We start from the raw sequence: 20,777 nt of genomic DNA, 5'->3' as shown, positions 1-20,777 counted from the left end.
TTTGGCTTGGAGAGCTCCAATTGTCTTGTGAGGCGAGGATCTTTTGTGAGGTCCTCAAGTGCTGGCTTATTTGTTGTTGTGAAGTGTTGTAGGTTTGAAAATGAGTTGTTTGTACTGTCAGCATTAGATGGTGGGGTCTTAGGCCTGATCTTGTAGTCTTTCTTATTCTTGTTTGGTGAAATGGTTACATTGGGTCTGTTTATGTTATTTGAAAAGCCTGTCTCTGAAGCTTGAGGACTGAAAAAATCCTTTGAGGCGTCCACAATAGCTGCATAACTCTTTCTGGGTCCCCTGGCCCTATCCAGAGCTTTTTTTCTTAAGAGTGGAAAGTGGTCCTTAGTTTTGTGTGGGGCTACTGGGTATCCAAAAACTTGTATTTTTGCTTCACGGTAGGAAATATTGTCATATGCCACTAAAACATTTACTTCTGCATGCTTTTTATAGACTTCGCACTGTGTGTCAGTACTCCTATGGTTATTTTTGCCCTCTGGGCAATTGACACATTTGAAAGTAGGTGATTGGCACACACCTTCATGCTTGTCTGCACTACATTTGTAACATATTTCCTTGTTCTTGCATAACAGGGCTTTGTGGTCGTACTTGAAACATTTGTGGCATTGGAAAGGTTTGGGTACATAAGGCTCCACCAAGAACTTCACCTTGGCGATGAATACTTCCCTTGGTATTTGCAGTCCCTCGAAGGTAAGTAGCATTGATTTGCTTGGAATCCATTTGGTCTCTGCAGTAGGATTACGATTTCTCATATCGAGCCTCTTGATGTCTACTAGCTTAAATCTATCAGGGCATTCCAGGTTATCTATGATGGTTTGATTGTCCACCTCGGTGTCGACGCCACGGATAATTCCTTTTTTTATATATCTTTTGGCTGTGGGATTGTTCGTTTCAAGTTTCTTGCTTGACAGCTTCTCCTCTTTCATCAGTTTTTTAGCCTCTTCTTCATCGCTTAGGGTTAGCAGTACCTCTGTTTTGCCTTTTTTGGTGCAGCTCACGATGCTGGTGTATCCAATTTTACTTATGTACAAGCTTACCGCTATTGCTGAGATATTTTTGTTTATGTCTGTCGACTTTATCCACACATTGTGCAGCTCATTGTCTGCGCTTGCCTCGTCATTCTGTTGGGCTTCTGTTCGAGCTCGTTTATTTGTGTAATACATTTCTTGACCTAACCTCCCGCAGGCGGGGGCGGCTCTTTTTGTGTCAGAAACACTAATAGTGCGAGGTATTTTGAGCTGTTCGGTTCACTATCCTTACTCTGGTGTCTAGATGATCAATCGAGAAATGACTCTGTATTAGCACTTTGATTTTTAATTGTTATAATCTTTTGATAATCAAATGGATTTTTTCGCTCGTGCCATCCGCCATCCGTTCGCCTTTTCTTTTCTTTATTTTTCGGGTACCGCTTGTAGCGCCATCCATCTTATGGGTTCAGTACTATAGGTCGGTAACAGAAAATTGTCCTCAATTTAATACATGGCAACGGACTTCTATACATAGTATCTATCTTCTTTCTTTGATATAACATTTACCTTTACCCTACTTACCACTTACCAGCATTTAGCCATACGAAAAGACAGACATGACTATATACTTTTAGTCGATACTTGCGAGTATCTATGGCACCGATACAATAGTTAAAATTATTGGATAGTATCGTATAGCCGAACGGCCGACCACTATACAGCTTTCCTTTCGCACTCGCGACCGTTCATTTCCTTAAATTTACTCAAATAAGTTATAAGGTAGTTGTTCTAGAGAATTTGAAACTGTCATATTGCAGTTGCAGCTGTTGATAGCTCAACAACTTATCACTATTCATTCGTTAACCAGTAAATGAATACAATGGAAAACGAAATCTTGAACATTTTAGAGGATGTCGGGTAAGATTCGAGGTTACTTGAACGGTTTAATAAGGGTAGTTTTTGAGAGGAATAACATAAAAGTAATTTTTTGTTGCTTATCAGGTACACCGGTTCACTGCTTAACCTAGAAAATCTCACTCGAGCTATTCAAGAAGGTGCTCAATCTACAGAGTATACCGGCCTCGTTTCTTGGTTGACGGATCAAATCGGCAGTTTTGGAGTAACTGAAGAGACTGTCCATGTTACTTCATCTTCTGAAGATGCAAGCTCATTTTTGCTCGAGATCAGTACATTTTTGAAAGAAATAGGTTGCTTGAACACAAGACTCACAACTGGCATCACAAGCCAGCTTTTGTCCACTTATAATGATAGAGAAGCACTCATTGAATATTTGGCCACTGAGCTCATGACTTGTAAAGTATTAGATTCTTATAAGCCAAAAGATCAAAAGTTTGAAGTAATTATAGTAAGTAAAAGCAAATTTTTTTGTGAATTTAGCAAGAGTTAATTCTAAACGTTTTTTTAATTATTTGTCTTTAGAGTGAAAGTGTTACTGCTAAATATATAAGGGAAATGATGGTGGCCCTAAAATTTCAGAAACCCCCAGAAAATATAACTTTTAATTTAATTTTCAAGAAAATCATAGAAAAAATCAAGGAAATTTTAAAAAAAGTTCCCAAAGAACTCATTGGAAATCCTTTATTCTTAGGAGAGTTGAATACAGATCAATGGAATAAATTAAACCAAATATATCATCAGCTATACAAGGAATATTCTACAAGACGGGAAATGTTGTTAAAACGACTAGACATGACAATCAGTTCATTCACAGTTGGTACTTTGTGTATAATATTTAATATTATCAATTTTAATAGATTTTCACTGTTTTTTATTTATTAGTGGTCTGAAAGAACAAAACCCTTACAAGAACAAATTTACATGTGTTTTCACCCTAAACGAGATGCAATGAGAATAGAACCATACGTTACCTGTGGTGATCTTTTGTCAACCAGAGAAGATTTAGCTGTCATAGAAAAAACAAGTAGTGCCTCAGTACGAAAGAACACTAAAAGCTCTGTTAATAAAGTGATAATAGGAGCAGTTCCTGATAGAGGGGGTAGATCTTGGGAGCAAGAACCTCCACCACCAGAAATGCCTCCATGGCAAAAAGATAAAGTTCCAGCTCCTTCTAGGTAATTTAAATGTATATTAATATAATTATTAATAAAAATTAATATTTTTATTGTATATAAAATTAAGTAAACTTATTTATTTCTATTTGCATTGCAGGGGGGGAGGTAGAGGTAGTCGTGGAAGTCAGCATAGTGTACGTGGAGGTCCCCAAGGAGGACGTGGGGGTCAACAAGGAAGCTATGGTGGTTTTCAAACTGGATATGGAGGTCAACAAGATAATAAAGGAAATGACCAAAGAGGAGCACAAGAAAGTCACCACAGAGATTACTACGATAGCCAAGGCAGTTATTCATCCAGTAGAAACACCAATCAAAGCAGTTTTAATAGACACGCAGGATTTCAAAGTGGTTATCCAGAAAACAGAAATCAGAGATCTAATCATAGAAATTTTAATGACCATCAAGGAATATATCAGAATAATCAAAGTGGTCAGGGAGATCATCAAAATTACCATGGTCACCAAAGTAATTATCAAAGTCAGAATAATCTAGGAAATAGGCACAGTAACTATGGACAACGTGGAAGTGGTCGCGTTCAAGGGGGCTGGAATAACCCTAGAGCAAATGATCAAGGTTATCAGCAAGGTAACCGTAAATATTAGGAATCTGCAGTATAACTAGGATCCTCTTGTTTACATTTAAGTTTATTGATCTATGATATCAGTATCAATATATTACTTTAGGAAATACTTTAAAAATACGTATTAAAATAATTAATTTACAATATCAAGCAAATAAAAACATAAATATTTATTCAGAAAATTTACAATATATTTACAATTATTGAATTTGTTATATTCATTGATTAGAATTCATACATATTCATTTTTAATGTTATTTAAAACCATTTTATTACTATAACATTAAGAAAACTGATCTAAAGTTTCATCTGATAGTTTTCTTTTTCTTCTCTCATCTGAAGCAGGTAAAGAATTCATTTCTAGTTGTACATTTTGAGCAACATGATAGTCATTATGCTCTTCAAATTTATTTGTTAAAATTAATTGATGACATTGCAAACATTTTTTGAAATTTTCTGCTTTGTTATTAGTTCCAGTCTTGATGAAAAAATGTTGAATATCAGTTTGAGGATTACTATAGTTAGAAACTACTAGCTTACACTTAGGTGGCCTGCCCCGACCACTCTTAGCAACTAACTTGACTTCTTGTTTTTCACAGGCTTTAGAGTTTGACCGTTTTTGTTTTAAAATATTAATATCTTCACTTACATTTTTTATACCTTTGACTTTGAGAAACTTTTTTGCTTCATCTTGTAATTGCATTGGTAACATATGTAAAACATCCAAATCTATATCATTAAGATCAGGAAATATTTCTTGTAATTTTAACATTGCGTTATTTGATACAAAAAATGAAATATTTGATTTAGGTTCATTTTTTTTCTCCATAACTGTTTCATTGAATTCAGTAGCACTCTCATACTTATCTGCAAAAAAATTTGTGTTACATTCTAATAAAATGTCTTTTCCTTTTTCATCCTCTCCTTTTTTTCCTTTTTCATCCTCTCCTTTTATTACTTTTTCATCCTCTCCTATTTTTACTTTTTTATCCTCTCTTTGTTTCTCTTCTTCATTTTCTCTTTTTTTTTTCTTTCCATCCCCTGCTCTTTTTTCTTTTTCATCCTCTATTTCATTTTCTACTCTTTTGTCCTTCTTATCTTTTCCTGTCATTGGGCCATCATCATCACATTTATGATTTTTCAATTTATTTTCTTTTAAAACAGTAATGAAAAATGATTGTTTAAATTTCTCGTGTTGTAGGGACTTTTGTAGCTTACTACATGGTGAGAATTTGTCATTTTTCTTTAATGATGTTGAACAAAATTGAGAATTACTACTCTGTTCTATTGGTATTGAAATGTTTTTTGAAGTTTCTGAATTATTTTCATTGCTATTATTTGAATTTGTTATTTGAGTTTTTAACTTTTTTATTAATTCTACATGTTCATCAAAAAAATTATTAACATCCTCTTTTTCTGACCCTTGTAAATTATTTAAACTAGAACTCGGCTTAAAAAAATTTTTTAAATTTTCACTACCTCTAGATTTTATAAACTTACCAGCAGATACTCCTAAAAATGAAATAGGAAGATCTTGTGTAACTTTTAAAACTGCATTAATACTCATTTCTGCAATTTTTTCCTGTTTATAAGTGGTCAATGCAAAAGCTCGAGATTGAGAAATGACTTTTTTATTTTGAATGTAATGAAAACTAACAGTTAGAGAAGTGGCTTTTCGTTCATTTTCTTCAAAATCTTGTTCAAGCCTTTCACTAATTTCTGATGATAATTCTCCAAGCCAATGCCTCAGCTGTTAAATGTTGATTGTATTTAGGTAAATTAAGTTTTATATTTTAACTTTTAAAAATGATTTAAACTCACAGTTTCTACTTTGACGATGGTTTGCTTTCCTGGAAAACGCTTGCATGCACCAATAGATTTTGAAACTAGTCTTGGAGTAACAGGCTCATTATCAATCCCTCTCGCTATGTGATATAACCAATGACTAAAATTTGTGAGAATTACAACTAATTCATAGTGTTTTATCACTGACATGCAAATTTTAAAATATCATTTTACCCAGTTTTCCTGTCGAACCGACTTTGCAGATCTTGCAAAGAATATTGCAGTAAGTCTGACATTACATGACATCCTAATGCATCAAGGACCATATCTCCTAATTTTCCTCCAAGGTTTCTTACTTTTTTGACAGGCAAGGAACCAAATAATTTAGACACAGATGAAGCAGGTAATATTGTTTGTTTTTGTGGCTTATGCAAACCACAAGCCAATTTTGCTAAAATCTAATAAGTTAAAAGAGCAAATGAAAATTTCCCTGTAATTTCATGTATTAATTACCTTGTTAAATGAAATTCCAGCAGAGCAATTGAAAGTTGTTGTCTCTTTGATTTCTTGTCTTAAAAATTCAACAAATCTTCCAGCTATAGCCAATCTCTGAATCTGAATATCCTCTGCAGCTTCTGCTATCCATTCCTCTAGACCTTTGCGTCTTTGTTCTAGAGCACATAAATAAATAAATGTTTTGAATCTCAGAGATGCATGTATCCATACATACCTTCATTATTAACGTTACACTCTGAATGCCCGATTACATAGGTAGTTTTTAACTCTTCTACCACCGCAGGATCAAATTCTTTTTTGGCTAATTGATCGTCAACGATCTGCGTTATGTCCAAATAAGCCTCGTCGACGCTAGCTCGTTCCACCATAGTGCAGTGTTTTTTCAGTACGTCAATAACTTCGCGACCAGCGCTTCGGTATCTTTGACATGAAATTGCATTGATAATAACCAAAATTACGCAGCATATTTGAATGTTTTTTACCTCGACGTGTCGGCTTTTCCACGTGAACCCGGTACGACAGCCAAAATAATGTGAGGACATTTCTCTCTAGCTTCTTCTCCTCTCATGTGGCGTGTGACACCGAACTCTCTGGCTTCATAATTGACAGCTATTATACTGTAAGAATGAACGTAATGTAATTTTGTTCACTCAAATTTTGACACTCGATACAACATCGTGTTGTTTTTATGGCGCTTACCCTCCAGTTCTCCAAAGATTGTATTGCACTACAGCTAAGGGTTTACCAGCGTATTCCGGCTTTAGTCTCGTTTCGACTTGACAAAAAAAGCAGTCCATGTCAATGAGGACAACTATTCGGTTACCTAAATCAACTGCCATTTTGACAATTTGAATTAAATGACGCTTCTAGAGCATAAACGAGTCACAATGTGCCCATTCACGGGCAAACATTTAATAACACAATCGGTAGCTGCTCCGGAATTCGTAGTCCGAATGCCAGAGATTGGCCCAGACTCCAGAGTACGATTGAACGTTAACAGCAACTGCGCTGTGGGAACTGATTCACTGACAGTGGCTCATGAATAGTGATTTGTTATTGTTATCATCGTGCCGTTCTCGAGGTGCCCGCGCTCGTTTCGCTTGGCCGGCTCTAGCAGACACTACAACTTACACGAGTGAGTAAATGAGTGAAGCGTCAAGCGACAGCGATGTAAAATATCCGGGCCTTAAATGTTAGGTGACAGTCAGAATATGATCCAATATTTGACGGTCACCCAACATTTTTGCTCTTTTAATTCTAATGAGTTGCGATCACGGCGTTTTGTCCCCGGACCCCAGTCTTAATTATATAATCTTAATTATAATATAATAGAGCAACATTATAATAGAGCAAGTTAATTAAAAGTGACGGTACATTGAAATATCAGAATTTCAATTCTGACTTCAAAATGATACTTCATGGTAAAATTAATTTTAACAGATTCAGCATGTAGTTTTTTTATATGTATTTAAATTTCTTATCCTTCGAGTTTTTACATTGTAAACAGTGAATCTTTGACGAATGAACTCAATCAAATAGCTCAAGACGTATTCAATTTTTCATACATAATCTATCATGTACAACAATATAAACATTCGTTGATGTATATAAAATGCAACAATTGCAGTTGGAAAAATGTAACAATTATATCCTTATGAAATTTTCAGGGTAAATGTGCTAAAATCGACTATTTAAAAAAAAGTGTAATTTTGTTAACCATAGCTCTTGCGTATGGTAATTAAAAATTATTTTGAAAATACTTTCTGACGACAAAAGGTGAAAGGTGGCAGCGCGTCAGGTAGACTTCTGATAGCTCGGCGCGACATTTTGACCCTGACAGCTCGACCTCGATAAAATTTAATATTTTTTTGCGATCGGTATTATTTGTGTATCGGTAAGTGTGTTCGTTTTTAATTATATCGTGTTTCAGGTAACATTGTACTGATGACAATTATATTATATATCGTGTTTTGAGTAACATTACTATGTTGCTAATCTTTCTTTACACATTCTATTATTAATAAATTTGTTTTTACATCCACTTTATTTTTGGTTTTTTTTGGTGACGACTTGTCGCAGGGTCAAGCTGTAACCGGTCGAGATGTCGCATATTTGAGTTGTCCACGAGCGAATTGGCGCAGTTCGAGTTGTCATTTGAGATGATGTGGGCCCTTTCATATAAACCTCATGCTTCCAGAAAGTCTAGTGATCGACGCGGTCATCTGATCGAGAAATTGGTATCCTATTTTTTATTATATGTCCACGGTGTTATCAATAAGTATTTAAGGGTCTTGAATAATTTTCATACGTTTAAAAGTTTGCAATAAATATGTTGATATAATTTGTTGGTCATTAACTGAAAGGTGATCAGTAACCAGCTCATTTACCCTACATACTACACTGGTTCTTCCTTCTCAAAATTTCTTATCTTCACTCCGGACGCTGTTTTAGATTATCGGGGCTAAAAAGTGAGAAAAATAACACGCTTGGTTCAAAAGTTAATCATTAACAAGTGGGGCAACTCAAATAACCGAAATCGATTTGCAAAAAAATCCTTGAAAGGTTTCAGTTTGTTGAGTTGCAGCAAGTGTTGATTATTAATTTTTGGGCACAGTATTATGTTTTTCTTACTTTTTAGACACGAAGTATCCAACCCGCGTCTGGAGTGAACGAAACACTTAGGAAAATAAGACCCAGCAGCAACTACATATGTAATATGCGTTACAATATAGATAAGTACATTACGCACGGAGTGGCGTGCGGGAAAATCTTAAAATTAACTTCCTGCACTCGATGATGAAAAATACTATACGTAACTGAGGTGGTGGTCAATTTTGCACTCGTGTCAATGCAACCCTAGCTACGCTCGGGCTGCAAACTGACAGTCTTGCAAGATAGACAACCTCCCGCCTCAGTTACGTAATGTACTATTACGTGATACAATGCATGAATAGAAACTACGCTACAATTATTAATCTAATCAGTTTTTGTTGTACACTTGATTACAACCAAAGAGCATGTTTGGCGCGTTACTGTAAATCTAACGTTTTACCGGTGATCATATGTTTTATATCAACCAAGTACCATAAAAATTGATACTGACTTTTTTACGCGAAACATGATTATTTACACAAAAAAAACGTACAGCAGAAAAATATTTTTATAGGAAATAGTAACGGATAAAGTATAAGCTCTGTAAACCGACGAGCTCAAGTTCGCCAGAATAAAAAGGCATAAATATGCATTGTTTTATCTCGAGATATTCTACTCTAAGCTTTCGCGTAACTAGGTAAACTTGCTACAAGCAAAATAGAATTTACATTTAAAAAAAATAAAAAGCAAATGAAAATTTTTCGATCTTCTTTTCCTTTGCACACTTTTGTTTCTCTTATCATTTACGCATTAATGATAGTACAAGTCATTGCAGCCACGGGAATCCAAAAATGATTTAACATTTCGTATAAGGAGCAGTATACGATGAATCGAGTGAAGGATCAAAGTTTGATCACCAAACTGAATTCGTTGAAACGATCTACACCTAGTTCTTGAGCGCGTTATATGTCATACATGTACAATGAGCACTTATAAAATCCGCGGGCTTCACTTGTCTTAGTAAAATTATCTACAAATACAATCGCATTTGTTTATATGTAAGTATATACATAATGTATATTGTACTTGCAATACAATTCATTTATACATATATTAGTAACAATTACTTCTTTTAATGTACAACAATATAAAAGATACGGAAGTGTCGTTCGCGAGACAACAATACATATATTTTATATATAAATAAGGTCTCTCTGTTTCTCTCATTCTCTCGTTCAGACCCGCTAGAATCAATTACGTCGGAAATGTCGCAACCACTTGAATGGACCATTTTTGCTCGTTCGTCATATAAGTGAACTCGACAGCTTGGCCTGGGGCGTCTGGACAACTGCGGCTGGTGTCTCGGTCAAACTAGCCGATCTGAGTCGTCGCGGCACGGGACTGTTGGGTGCCGAAGCCGAGATCGGTCGAATTCCCCGAGCAGCCTGTATGAGCGAGGACTGGGAGCCGCCCCCAACGCCCGCTAACAGTTGGGCTTTTTGGCGCTGGTGCGCGTAGAGCAATACACCGACGTCGGCGTGTCCAGCCTCGAGGGCTATGCGCAGAGCCGAACTGCCATCGACATCGGTGACACTGGCGTCGCAGTCGGGCTGCGTCAACAGTAGTCGGACTATCTCGGCGTGTCCGTGCTCGGCTGCGCACATGAGAGCCGTGCTGCCGTCCTCGTCCTGGAGGTTGACTGCTGCTCCCGCCGACAGTAGTAGGGCTGTCGTGTCCTTTCGCCCGTGCGAGACAGCGAGCATCAGGGCCGTCTGTCCGTGCTGAGAACAAAAGCCAGAGTTAAAAAATTGACTTTATTTTCGTCCTTAAACATTTTATGCTAGAACGTGTTATTTTAGCTTTTTTTCAACAGTTTTCTTCGGCATTTCTTTCAACCTTTATAACGCGTTATTAATACAAAAATCAGCGATTCTTGAATTCTTTCGATGACTAACTTTATTCAATTTTGAATTTTAGGTTTTTTTTTGCATAGCAGCCACTATTCTTGCCACTAATTAACTATTCATCATTTAAAATTACAAAATATGAAAAAACATATTTTTAGGGTCAATTTTTACTTCAATCCGATGTTTGAAGCGTGGACATTATTTATTAAGATTCATGCAGATCGTGACCTCGATGTTTAAAACTTGATAATTAATTTTATACCCAATTAATTTTATAAAAAAATTTTTTGTTTAACAAAGTGGGGGCTGAATTTAAAAATATACTATTTATTGTCTAAAATAATCATTGCATGTAGAGAAAATATTCGTATAAAACAAAATTTTCTTGGAATTAGTCAAAAAACATTCTCAAATTTTATCATAATTGTTAGAAATTATTTTCAATCATTTGATAGACTCTGAAACTTTTACGTTCAAAAAACCCTATTTCGAATTAAAAATTAAATTTTTAGTTGGCAATGGCCTGAAATATCAAACAAATATATTTCTTTAGATTGTGCTTCAAGTTTAAGAGCTGAAATCTCTATATTTTTAATTAAAACTATTTTTTGAAGTGCAGCGACACCTACGAAAATGTTGGAAAAATCCACACGTATTCTATGAAAATGTAGTTGAAAATTTTCGCCGGTTATATCACTGCACTTCAAAACAAGATTATTATTAAAAAAATATAGGGGTTTCAGCTCTGAACTTGGAGTGCCGTTTGAAAAATTTGAAAAATAATAATTTATATAACTTGTAATTAAATATTATCAAATTTATAAGAGCTTTCATCTTAAAACATTTTACTACGTAGTTGACCTTTTGTTTTATCGGATAATTAATATTTAAAAAATCCATATTTCCATTTGTAATTAATTTTTTGACTCTTGTGGTTGGCTTTTTTTTTAAAGTTGTTCAAGAATACACTGTAAAAATGTCATTAGAAAATATCCAAAACTGTAAAAGATACAGCGAGTTAAATACAAATAAAAAAGTCATTTTCATGAAAATTGGCTTTTTTCTATGACAATGTCTTAAAAGAAAAAATAAATGTCATGATCGGAATCAGCAACAAAAATTACATAAAAAATGATGTAATATAGACACTTAGCTAACGCGGCTCATTACGTCTCTTATTTTACTTTTCGGCAATAGCCCACAGCTCGCTTATGTATATAATACTGAACGGTGTCTTGTCGTTTTTCGATACCAAACATCGAGATCGTCTATGCTCGTAGCGAATACCGATATGCTAAAGAGCTAATGTGCAGTCGTGTAAGAGCGATGACGTCTGAGACGACAGAAATTTTAATAATTTTGAACATACGTTAAAACGTTTATATGATTCAAGTCGTGGTTGAGTAACAGTAAGTGACAATTATCTAAAATAAGGATAAAATCGGCACAGCGGCAGCATCAGCAGTATGTTGTTTTAGATTTAGTAGGTATAGGAGGATGTGTTATGTGCACTTACCAATCTGGCGCGTACGTTGACATCGGCCATGCGGAAAAGGCGCTCGACGACCGCGGCGTGAGCGGGACTCCTTAGCCGGGCAAGGGCAGCTAGCATGGCGGGCGTGTAGCCAGCCCCATTGGCCCGATCGACGTCGCAGACCTTCGAGTCAAGCAGCACCGAGACGACGTCGAAGTTGCCGTGCGAGACGGCGTAGTGCAAGGCCGTGTTGCCGCTCGAGTCGCGCAGGTTGACCACGTGACCAAGCAGCGAGTCGTGATGCTCGAGCCTGTCGAGCCAGCGCTCGACCAATCTGGCCTCGGCCCCGGCGACGCTCGTCGCTTTGAACCACTCGTGCTGCACGACGTTGGCCGCGTTCGAGCAGGCGGAGGTCTGCTTGTTCAGGCCCTCCTTGTCCAGGAGATCGAGCGCTGCCGTAATCTCGCGGGAAAGGCAGGGTCCGCCGATCGTCCTGTCGGGTGTCGAGTCGAGGGCGACGCTTCGAACCATTTCCTCGCTCAGTTGGCTAATTGGCATCTCCTCGATCTCTTCATTTTCGACGCTTCGAGATGCTGCTGCTGCTGCTGCTTCCGCTGCTTGCGCCGTCGATGATTGCGTCAGGGGTGGCTGCGATTTAGGCTCCGGGGCCGGTGGGGGTGCTTTGCTCGGTCTGCTTAATACTTGTTGAGTCGGCGGTGTTGCGGTAACTTTGCGAGCCGGTGACTGTTGAAGCGACTTTGGCTTGGCTGGCGTTTGCGGACGCGACGACGTATGTCTATCCGCGTAGTGCCTATCCAGCAAATCCGACCTGTGTACAAACATGCACTGTAAATTGTTATATATTTGACATCGTGGATAAAGCTATATTTGGCTGTCGATTGGTATTATGCAATGCCCGAGCAATACGCGCGTGCAAATGAGAGAGAGAGAAAGGGAGAACGGAAATCAATCTGTTGCGCGCGACAAACATACCCAACATTTTTATGCATCTTATACGGGGTCAGACTTACAGAAAGAGCATAATGACCAAAATGTCTTTTAATTTAAAACGCGCGGGTCGATGTCATAATACCGAGTGTTAAATTGCAACTTTATGCAGCAAAATGAAAAGCCGAGGTACGGGTAATTAAGAAGAGATAAGTCAAAGGGGCACGTTACGTTTTTACCTGAACGTGCGAGCGTATCTTTCGCAGATTTTCTGCGTATTGTTGTTGGCGATCGGTGCGTAATAGCCCATGCTCCTCGCGATCAGTTGCATGTCGCGAATCGATGTATATGAGAAAAGAACAAGATCGACGAGAGGTGTCCGAGCGTAAAAGAAAGCGCGCCAGGTAACCGAATCACATGGCTAGCATTGGCGCGTGCAAAGCTTATGGCGTTCCAAGCTCTACTGACAGCTGGCAGTCGGCTGACAGCGCATACAGCAAATTTCAGGAGAATAATCGGCCCCGATCAATTATTCATACACGCAGGCGGCTGTGCGGCACACTCGCATACATGGATACATAAAAAAGCCTCGAGTGCCGAGCAGCGAGCCACTCGAGGACGCGTGCGTCGGTGCGTCTGTGCGCGCGTCCGTGCGCGTGTGCGAGAGGTAGGCCTGCGTGGGAGCTGCAACAACCTGCGGATCGCTGCTACAGCATCTGGCGTCATTGATGACTTTTTAATACGCAGCAGGGGCTTTAATAGCTGATGAGATGCTAAACGATACAGGGATTGCGACAGAGAGCATGGCATAACGTCATCTTCGCGTTAGTGTCCCCACCGCGGCTACTTTACGCTTAATCCTCCGAGCTTTTCTACGTGTGTGCGCAGTGCATACATATCAAACAGATCTATGTATTGTAGGTATACACGTTCTCGCCGTAAAAGGTCAAGTCTCGCGGCTAAAGCGAGATAAATGCAACAGAGACATTTAACAGCCTGTCGTTTCTTTTTCTTGCATTACTTATTTTTCATCATTCACAACTCTGAAACAATATTTTCTTTCTCTCTCTCTCTTTCTATAATCCATCGACACAGTACTTGTCACGGTCAGCCTCTGCAAGGCATTTTTCGCACATTTACGCGCTCCTTGGGATGACATAAGTATTATAATGGTGTAAACGTTGTTTACGTAAAGGTCAGTGAAATGCTGGAGCAAGTACACGGCCTCGTTGAGTTTTTAGACAAGTAGAAATAAGTGGGACAGGGTAAAGCACTCGAGAAATATGTATATTATGTGTGGTAATAAACGCAACGGAAGCATGAGCTAATAATCGAAATGTCTACTTCCCGTTGGACACGCTTTCAATGAACTTTAACGCTTACACCGCTTGTGTACGTAACTTATTTACTACATATAATGTACACACACACACACGCATACACAGACACAGACACAGGCATACTTTGGCTGAACACAAAGGTATGGAGGCACGAACGAATTTTATATATGATTATATCGTAAAAGCTTACATGCAGCTGCGTTGTGTCAATAAATAGCAAGCTTAAGGTAATGCGCACACTCTTACTGATATTAACCTCGGCACATATATATTTTAACGTTTAAAATACGCGTGTCGCGCGCACGTACAATAGCCAGCTGCAGCGGCAAAAAGAAGAGGAACAAGATGTAGCACTATATGGCGCACGGGAGGCAGGGCGCACACTACGACAAGTCGAGAGCGTAGGCGTGCGAGTGCGTTGCGCGCGAGCTATGTGTACGTTCGGACGAGTGCGCGTGCATGGCGACACATGCTTATTGATTATTTGGCCATGCGACGTATAGTAAAAGGCCGATACCGAGCGAATCTCGGCTCCTCTCGCGCTGCCCGGGACGCGACCACTGCGCTGTTGTATACTCTATCGTAATATCCCATGGCCCACGGTGCAGCGCCGAAGCACGCGCCCGTCCGTAAGGGTGCGATGCGCGCGCAACGAAAGCTCCGGCCTCCGATTGGTAATTCGTGCCTGGCCGAGGCAGGACGCTTATTGGCGCGCGGCCCGATCGAGTTACTGCATGGTTTTTCGTGCGGCGCGAGCGACGAGTGTGCCACCCGCATTCCGCAAAACGAGTTTTACTCTATGTACGAGTCCCGACATTAGAAAGTCCACGGGCAAACGAAGGAAACGCGTCGGGCTCGGACCGGTGTGCGCGCTTGAATTGCGAATTATCTACAAATTGTGAACTTTGTCGATCTGAATTGCAACGAATGTAACCTCAGCGATGTATTATAAATTTAGCCCGCTCGCTCGTTGCCAGCTCGTCCGCGCATAACATTATTGTAATTCGTCTCTCGTGGCGGCAATAACGAGCCTGGCGCGTACGTATACGAGTCATCCAAAATCAGCGAAACAAGCGTCCAAAGTGAAATCTCCGTACATACGGCGCTAGCTTTTATTCGCGATCTTCTTTTCGGTTGGCGCATTTATAACGAGTAGCTCGTACTCGAGCGAGCTTTTCCTCGTGCAACGGCATTTCGTGCACGCATACCGAATTCGAAGAAAAAAAAACTAGAAAAAACTCACCCCTCGAGCTTATCAAGGCTCTGGGTCCAAGTGTTCTGTCTTATGAGGTTGCTCTTGCTTCTCGGATCGTTGGGCACCGGTATTCTCGTTCGTGGCCTCGCGTCCGACTTGGTTCTCTGCAACGGTGCTGGGTGTTGCGGCTGTTTCTTTGCTCTCTCGGCGCTGGCTGCTCGTTGCTTGCTTACTACCTGATGTAGACCCACTCGACTTTTGGCTACGGCGATTCTTGTTCGCTGTTGTTTTTGTTGTTGTTGTTGTTGTTGTTGCTGCTGCTGCCTCGTCATGCTGGCTAATGATTTGTCAAGATCGTTGGCTGGAACCGGTCGATTCATGCGACTTTGGCTGGCCTGCTTGCACTCGTCGCAGTAGTTGGTACTGCTGGCACTGCTAGTCGTGCCGACCGAGGCGTCGATGAGCTTGACACTTTGGGACGGTGACGTGGCCGCGTCTCGATGTCTCTTTGCCGGGGTCTCGGTTGAGCGCGTCACCTGACGGCTTCGCAACTCGTTCGGTCCTATGCTCGTTGCGACGCTCTTGTGGCTCGTTGGCGCTCCATCTTTTTCCCCTAGACTGCTGCTCGACGCCGAGATGAGCTCCTGACGGCGCAGCTGCACGAGGCTCAGACTCGCGTCGCACGTCTCCGTCGAGACGCTGTTCGAGTCCGGCTTGGCGCTCACTCCTCGATTAAGTTTAATTTTCCTCCTGGAAAAAATGAATCACCGCCGGTCACGCGTTTTCCCGCTCTACGTAAATCGCGCAAAAGTCGCGGCGCCGTCACTCACCAGGATGGGCTTTCGGTCGCCTGGACCTCCTTGTTGTTTCTTTTGGCGTGCATGCCCCGGAACATGACCTCGCCAAGCTCCTTGTCGGGGATCTTCGGATTAGCCGTCGCTTTGTCGACGGTCTCGAGCCGACGGCTTTGAGTGCTTCGATCGTGGCATTGGCTTTTTTCACTTTCGAGCCTGCCTCGGGCATTTCGATGCTGCGTTCCGACGCTCGCACACGTTGTCGGACCGGCGCTCGAACTGGCCTCGCTCTGAGTCGATTTCGAGACGGATAGATTGGTCGTCTGCGTGGTCGAGCTCGTCAACCATACGGGCTGGGGACTCGTCCAGTTGTCTCGGCTTTCGACCTGCTTATCATACGTACGAGTCACGACGCATCGAGTAAACTTTTGTTACCGATCTCCGGTGCATCGAGTGCTCGGGTGATTCGAAGGAGTGAATTGACTTGGCGTACCTGTCGGGTAGCGTCAACGGCTACGTCTCTGGTGGCTACGGCGCAGCCGGTGGCCGCGTCCCTTCTGTTGGTCGCGCTTCTGGCCTCGGCCCTCTTGAGGCAGGCCAGCTGATCGAGCAGCAAGCTTCGCTCCTCCCGCAGCAAGTCGATCTGCGCGTTCAGCTGGGGCACTTGCTTGACCTGCTCCTCGAGCTGCCTCATGCGCTCGAGAGCGGCGGCCATTTGCTCCCTGACGTGTTGCAGGGACTGCTTCGTAGCTGCATTGTTTTTATCCGCCTCGTAGCTGCATTCTTGCTTGGATGGCTGCTGCTGCTGCTGCTGCTGCTGTTGACGAGCTTGGCTAAGAATGAGCCGGGTCGACAGAGGATAGTCGAGGCTCGAGGGTGGCGGCGGTCGAGCCGGCACCGCCGGACGAGGCGAACAGGTACCGCTGCGATTCGTTTGGTAGTACGGCTGCTGCTGCTGATAATCTGTCGCCATGATTGACGGCTCGAGCGAGCTGAGACGTTGGAGCGTACTCGTGTTAATTAGTCAAAGGCGCGCAATACTGCCTCGTGCGCGTGTAGTATACCATGGCTCTTATAGAGTGGTAAATATAAATAAGCTTGTAAATATAGAGCTCGGCGTACCTGTGACATCGGCTGGCGATCGACGTCATGCTGGAGCTACGGCTCGGGCCGCTGAACGACTGCGAGAGCGTTTGCTCGAAATTGCTCAGCGTGTCCTCCCAGTCCTTGTGCGACTGAGCCGTCGTGCTCTCGGGGGCCTGGCGTGTCTTCGGAAGTGCTGCTGCCGCTGCTGCTGCCTGACTCGGACGCTCTACCGGTGTACTCGTAGCCACTGCCCTCATCTCGCTCTGCGCACGACATCGTGGTGTAAATAACATGTACGCGTAAAATTGCTCAACTTTGCCTGCTCGATCAGAAAACTTTCTCCGCGAGCTGCGAGTGAGATCGTCGATGAACGGCAAAAAAAAAGGCAAAAAAAGGCGAGAGAGAAAGAGAGAGAGAAAAGTTGCGTATTGTATCCGTACCGATGGCGGAGGAGACGTATCGGCATCCGTACTCGATGCATCGGCCTCGTCCGGTAGGCCAAGCATAAATTCCATCGACTGGCGCTGCTTCTGCTTGGCTCGTCTGCGGCGCTTCTCCTCGGCCAGCCTGTCGCAAGCCGCGTTCTGCCAATCCTCGCAGAAACGCACGAAGTCCACGTCGATGTGGTAGCCATACGGGCAGCAGTCGCATTCGCTGCCATACTTGTAGCCGTTACTGTCGGCGACCGCTCGCCGCTGGCGCTGCTGCGGACAACGATCGTTAACCCGATCCACGACGACGCTCGCCGCGCCGTTATTGCTATTATTATTATGATGACGATGGTGCTGAGGATGATGGTGCGATTGTTGTGGCTGACGACGCTGCACGCTGAACGAGGCGCTTCGGTACAGACCTTAAAATGTTTGCATTTATTTTTATGGATTCAAAGCTCATTCCAATTCTGAGCGGATTCGATAGTCTAACATCGACACCTGCACTCGAGAACAAATCAGAAGTACCTAATAATCGACAACTCATATACGAAACATACTAGACCTATAATTATAATGAATCAAAGCCTTTTTCACGTAATGTACCGCGATGAGCGCACTCTTATGATTACAATATACCAACGCTACAGAGCAAGAGAGAAAGAGAGAGAGAGAGATGTGCATGTTGCATGTAAGCAGCTTATCAGCCAAGGTCGTAAAATCGTTGCCGATAACATGGGGCTTATCCTTAGTGACATTATACAAGTATAGGCATTGTTTGAAGTAGCATAAATCACGCAGTCTCACGGCTGCTCGGAAAAGTGAGCATGCATACATACTGCATACACGTACGCTATAGGTATGTAGCATAAAAAAGCTGCGACTGGATATACGCGCGTACAGCGCCTAAACGTACCTATCTGCTACGCAATGCAAGACCGAGCACTCGACCTTGAGAGCTAGATGAGAAAAATACACGCGAGAGCTAGACAAATCCGAGCCACCGTCGCGCGTTGCTAAGCTGCTTTCGCTGTCAACGATACCCATTGGTGAACGCAGCAAAAGAAAGACTGCGAGCGAGAGGGAAAACGAACTGCTCCGCGTTAGCTGCGTGCTCCTGCATCCGCGCCATCCATTCTCCCAAACTTTGAGAATCGAATTTTTCGTCGTCCGAGGCACGGTCGAACATGTCGCGCATTAGCGAAAAATCGAGCACCGATTCTGTGATTGAGCGAGTTATGTTTTTTTTTCTCGCGTAGGCAAGTTATAGGAGTGAGCTCGAGCGAGCGAGCCTATAGCAGCAACTTGATAGTTTTCTTGCATTGCGTGTATACACGCGTCGATCGCGTACAGCACTTGCGGCATTATATGGCTATTGTACAACCATTCAGTCGCGCAGTGATTGATTTTTCTCATTTCAATTGCTGTTACTGCTGCTTTATCTTGATGCGCGATCGTCATCGATCGGAATACACCTTCGAGTCATATTGTACATTGGAAGATCGACATTTGTATGCAATTAAATGGCCGAGCCAACGAGCTCCTGTATCAGTACTCGTGTGCCGCCGTATTATATGAGAGGTGCTGAATTATGTTGGAATAAACTCATACCGCTTGCGGTCGCATCTGTTGAGGCCAATGTTTAATTAGTAAGAAATGCAGTGGCAGCCATGCGATTCGCACCGAGTTGTATATGATATTTTTGACGTTTGGTGCGTAAACGCGTCCGTCGATCCACAACTACCAAAAGTTCTCCAGCCATGTATTTAATTGAATTGACGATTGCGCAATTGTTGACCTTATTTCCTCTCTATCTTTTCTATTCGGATTAATTTTTCACGAACGACGAGCCCCCATATACTGTATTAGGCATACCACTGCGTTCGCCATTTACCGATGTACGTAGATGAGATCTGGCATGCGTACGTCCGGAGCGTGCGTATCTACACCGGTCCGATTCACGAAATCCCCACGAGCTAAAGTTTTTCAAAATACAATCGATCATTAATGATTTTTGAGCGCTTTTTTCTGTGCGAGTCCTATCTTGTCGTTGTATACACACACACGCACAACACTGGCGCACACACACGCGCGCACACACATTTTCACATCTCCGCGTGCATCCGTTCTAAAAAAAGATGCTCATCCATCGGTCCGTTCGTATGTTAACTCTCTTTCTCCGTCTGTATAAAGACGCGCTCCTCGTGCCGCTGAAAAAAAGAGAGAGTATCGTATAACAACATCTCTTTCTCTCTCGAAAGGTGCGTGGACCAGCGGCAGCGTCTCTCTCCCCAAAGAAAGGTGTATACCTTATGCCTGCGCGAGAGCCTGGGAAAGTATCCGACCGAAAGCAAAAGGAATATATCGCGAGCCGCGTCGTCCTCGTGTCTGCATATACTGACTACTTAGTACTTACTCTCAATATATATTACACCGTGTAAATACCTGCGTTAGGCTCCGAGATGAATCTCGCTGCAGCCGTGCTCGCCATCTCGGCTCTTTTAACGTCGACTTTGATGATTTACAATTATTTTTTTTCTTTGCCCACGGATGATCGGGAGAGGCACTGCACAGAATTTTTGCAGAACCGAATTTAGAAATCGACCACGGTGACGCGATTTTCCATGTAGACCGCTACACGTGCTTTCGATCGCGTCGATTCGCAATCGTTGGCCTGTGGCGTTGACAGCTAAAAACAGCCGCGGCAGCCGCGCCAAGACGACAGCGACAGTAGCGACGGCGACGCGTCATGCTTCGTACGCACGCGGATACTAATTTTGCGGCCGTAAGTTCGCTGGAAACCTCGGCGCGCACACCTCCGCACGACTCCCACTATTTGTATAATGTGCCCCACTATACCTATGTATGTAATGTAAACGCACGGCAGAGAGCAAAATATGAGCGAGCAACTTGACTGCGCGTATGTGTGTGTGTATGTTTGTGTGTGTGTGGAGGCGTGAGTGTGTATCTTAAAGCGTCTCTCGAGCACAGAGGACAACATTTTATATAGAAAGCAAAGGGGAAATGGTCATGTTTTCGAGCCGATCTCTGCTCTT

The 20,777-nt window shown here is 42.1% G+C and overlaps 3 protein-coding genes across 3 annotated transcripts; 1 reads left to right on the top strand and 2 right to left on the bottom strand.

Moving 5' to 3' along the window:
* Positions 1 to 1,517: 1,517 nt before the first annotated feature.
* Positions 1,518 to 3,800, top strand: LOC106658625 (protein FAM98B). Its single transcript, XM_014380643.2, has 5 exons — positions 1,518 to 1,898; positions 1,983 to 2,346; positions 2,421 to 2,711; positions 2,781 to 3,073; positions 3,171 to 3,800. Exons 1-5 carry the CDS (start codon positions 1,852 to 1,854, stop codon positions 3,673 to 3,675), a joined length of 1,500 nt encoding a protein of 499 aa, XP_014236129.1. The 5' UTR covers positions 1,518 to 1,851; the 3' UTR covers positions 3,676 to 3,800.
* Positions 3,801 to 3,808: 8 nt separating this feature from the next.
* On the bottom strand, positions 3,809 to 7,082 carry LOC106658624 (DNA polymerase eta). The gene is made up of 9 exons (XM_023460525.1): positions 6,654 to 7,082; positions 6,437 to 6,571; positions 6,169 to 6,374; positions 5,952 to 6,109; positions 5,673 to 5,896; positions 5,475 to 5,598; positions 5,100 to 5,403; positions 4,636 to 5,030; positions 3,809 to 4,587 (listed from the first exon to the last, which is right to left on the bottom strand). The coding sequence occupies exons 1-9, from the start codon at positions 6,791 to 6,793 to the stop codon at positions 3,937 to 3,939; spliced, it is 2,337 nt and encodes a 778-aa protein (XP_023316293.1). The 5' UTR covers positions 6,794 to 7,082; the 3' UTR covers positions 3,809 to 3,936.
* A 147-nt stretch (positions 7,083 to 7,229) lies between these two features.
* On the bottom strand, positions 7,230 to 20,472 carry LOC106659143 (formin-J-like). Its single transcript, XM_014381517.2, has 8 exons — positions 20,167 to 20,472; positions 17,731 to 18,143; positions 17,327 to 17,553; positions 16,698 to 17,196; positions 16,241 to 16,590; positions 15,459 to 16,160; positions 11,970 to 12,756; positions 7,230 to 10,327 (listed from the first exon to the last, which is right to left on the bottom strand). Exons 1-8 carry the CDS (start codon positions 20,210 to 20,212, stop codon positions 9,851 to 9,853), a joined length of 3,501 nt encoding a protein of 1,166 aa, XP_014237003.1. The 5' UTR covers positions 20,213 to 20,472; the 3' UTR covers positions 7,230 to 9,850.
* Between the last annotated feature and the right edge of the window lie 305 nt (positions 20,473 to 20,777).

Source organism: Trichogramma pretiosum, unplaced genomic scaffold, assembly GCF_000599845.2.
Source record: "Trichogramma pretiosum strain Unisexual culture from Peru unplaced genomic scaffold, Tpre_2.0 scaffold5, whole genome shotgun sequence".
NCBI lineage: Eukaryota > Metazoa > Arthropoda > Insecta > Hymenoptera > Trichogrammatidae > Trichogramma > Trichogramma pretiosum.
Note: the sequence above shows the minus strand (reverse complement) of the source record. Positions and strands in the feature narration are given on the sequence as shown.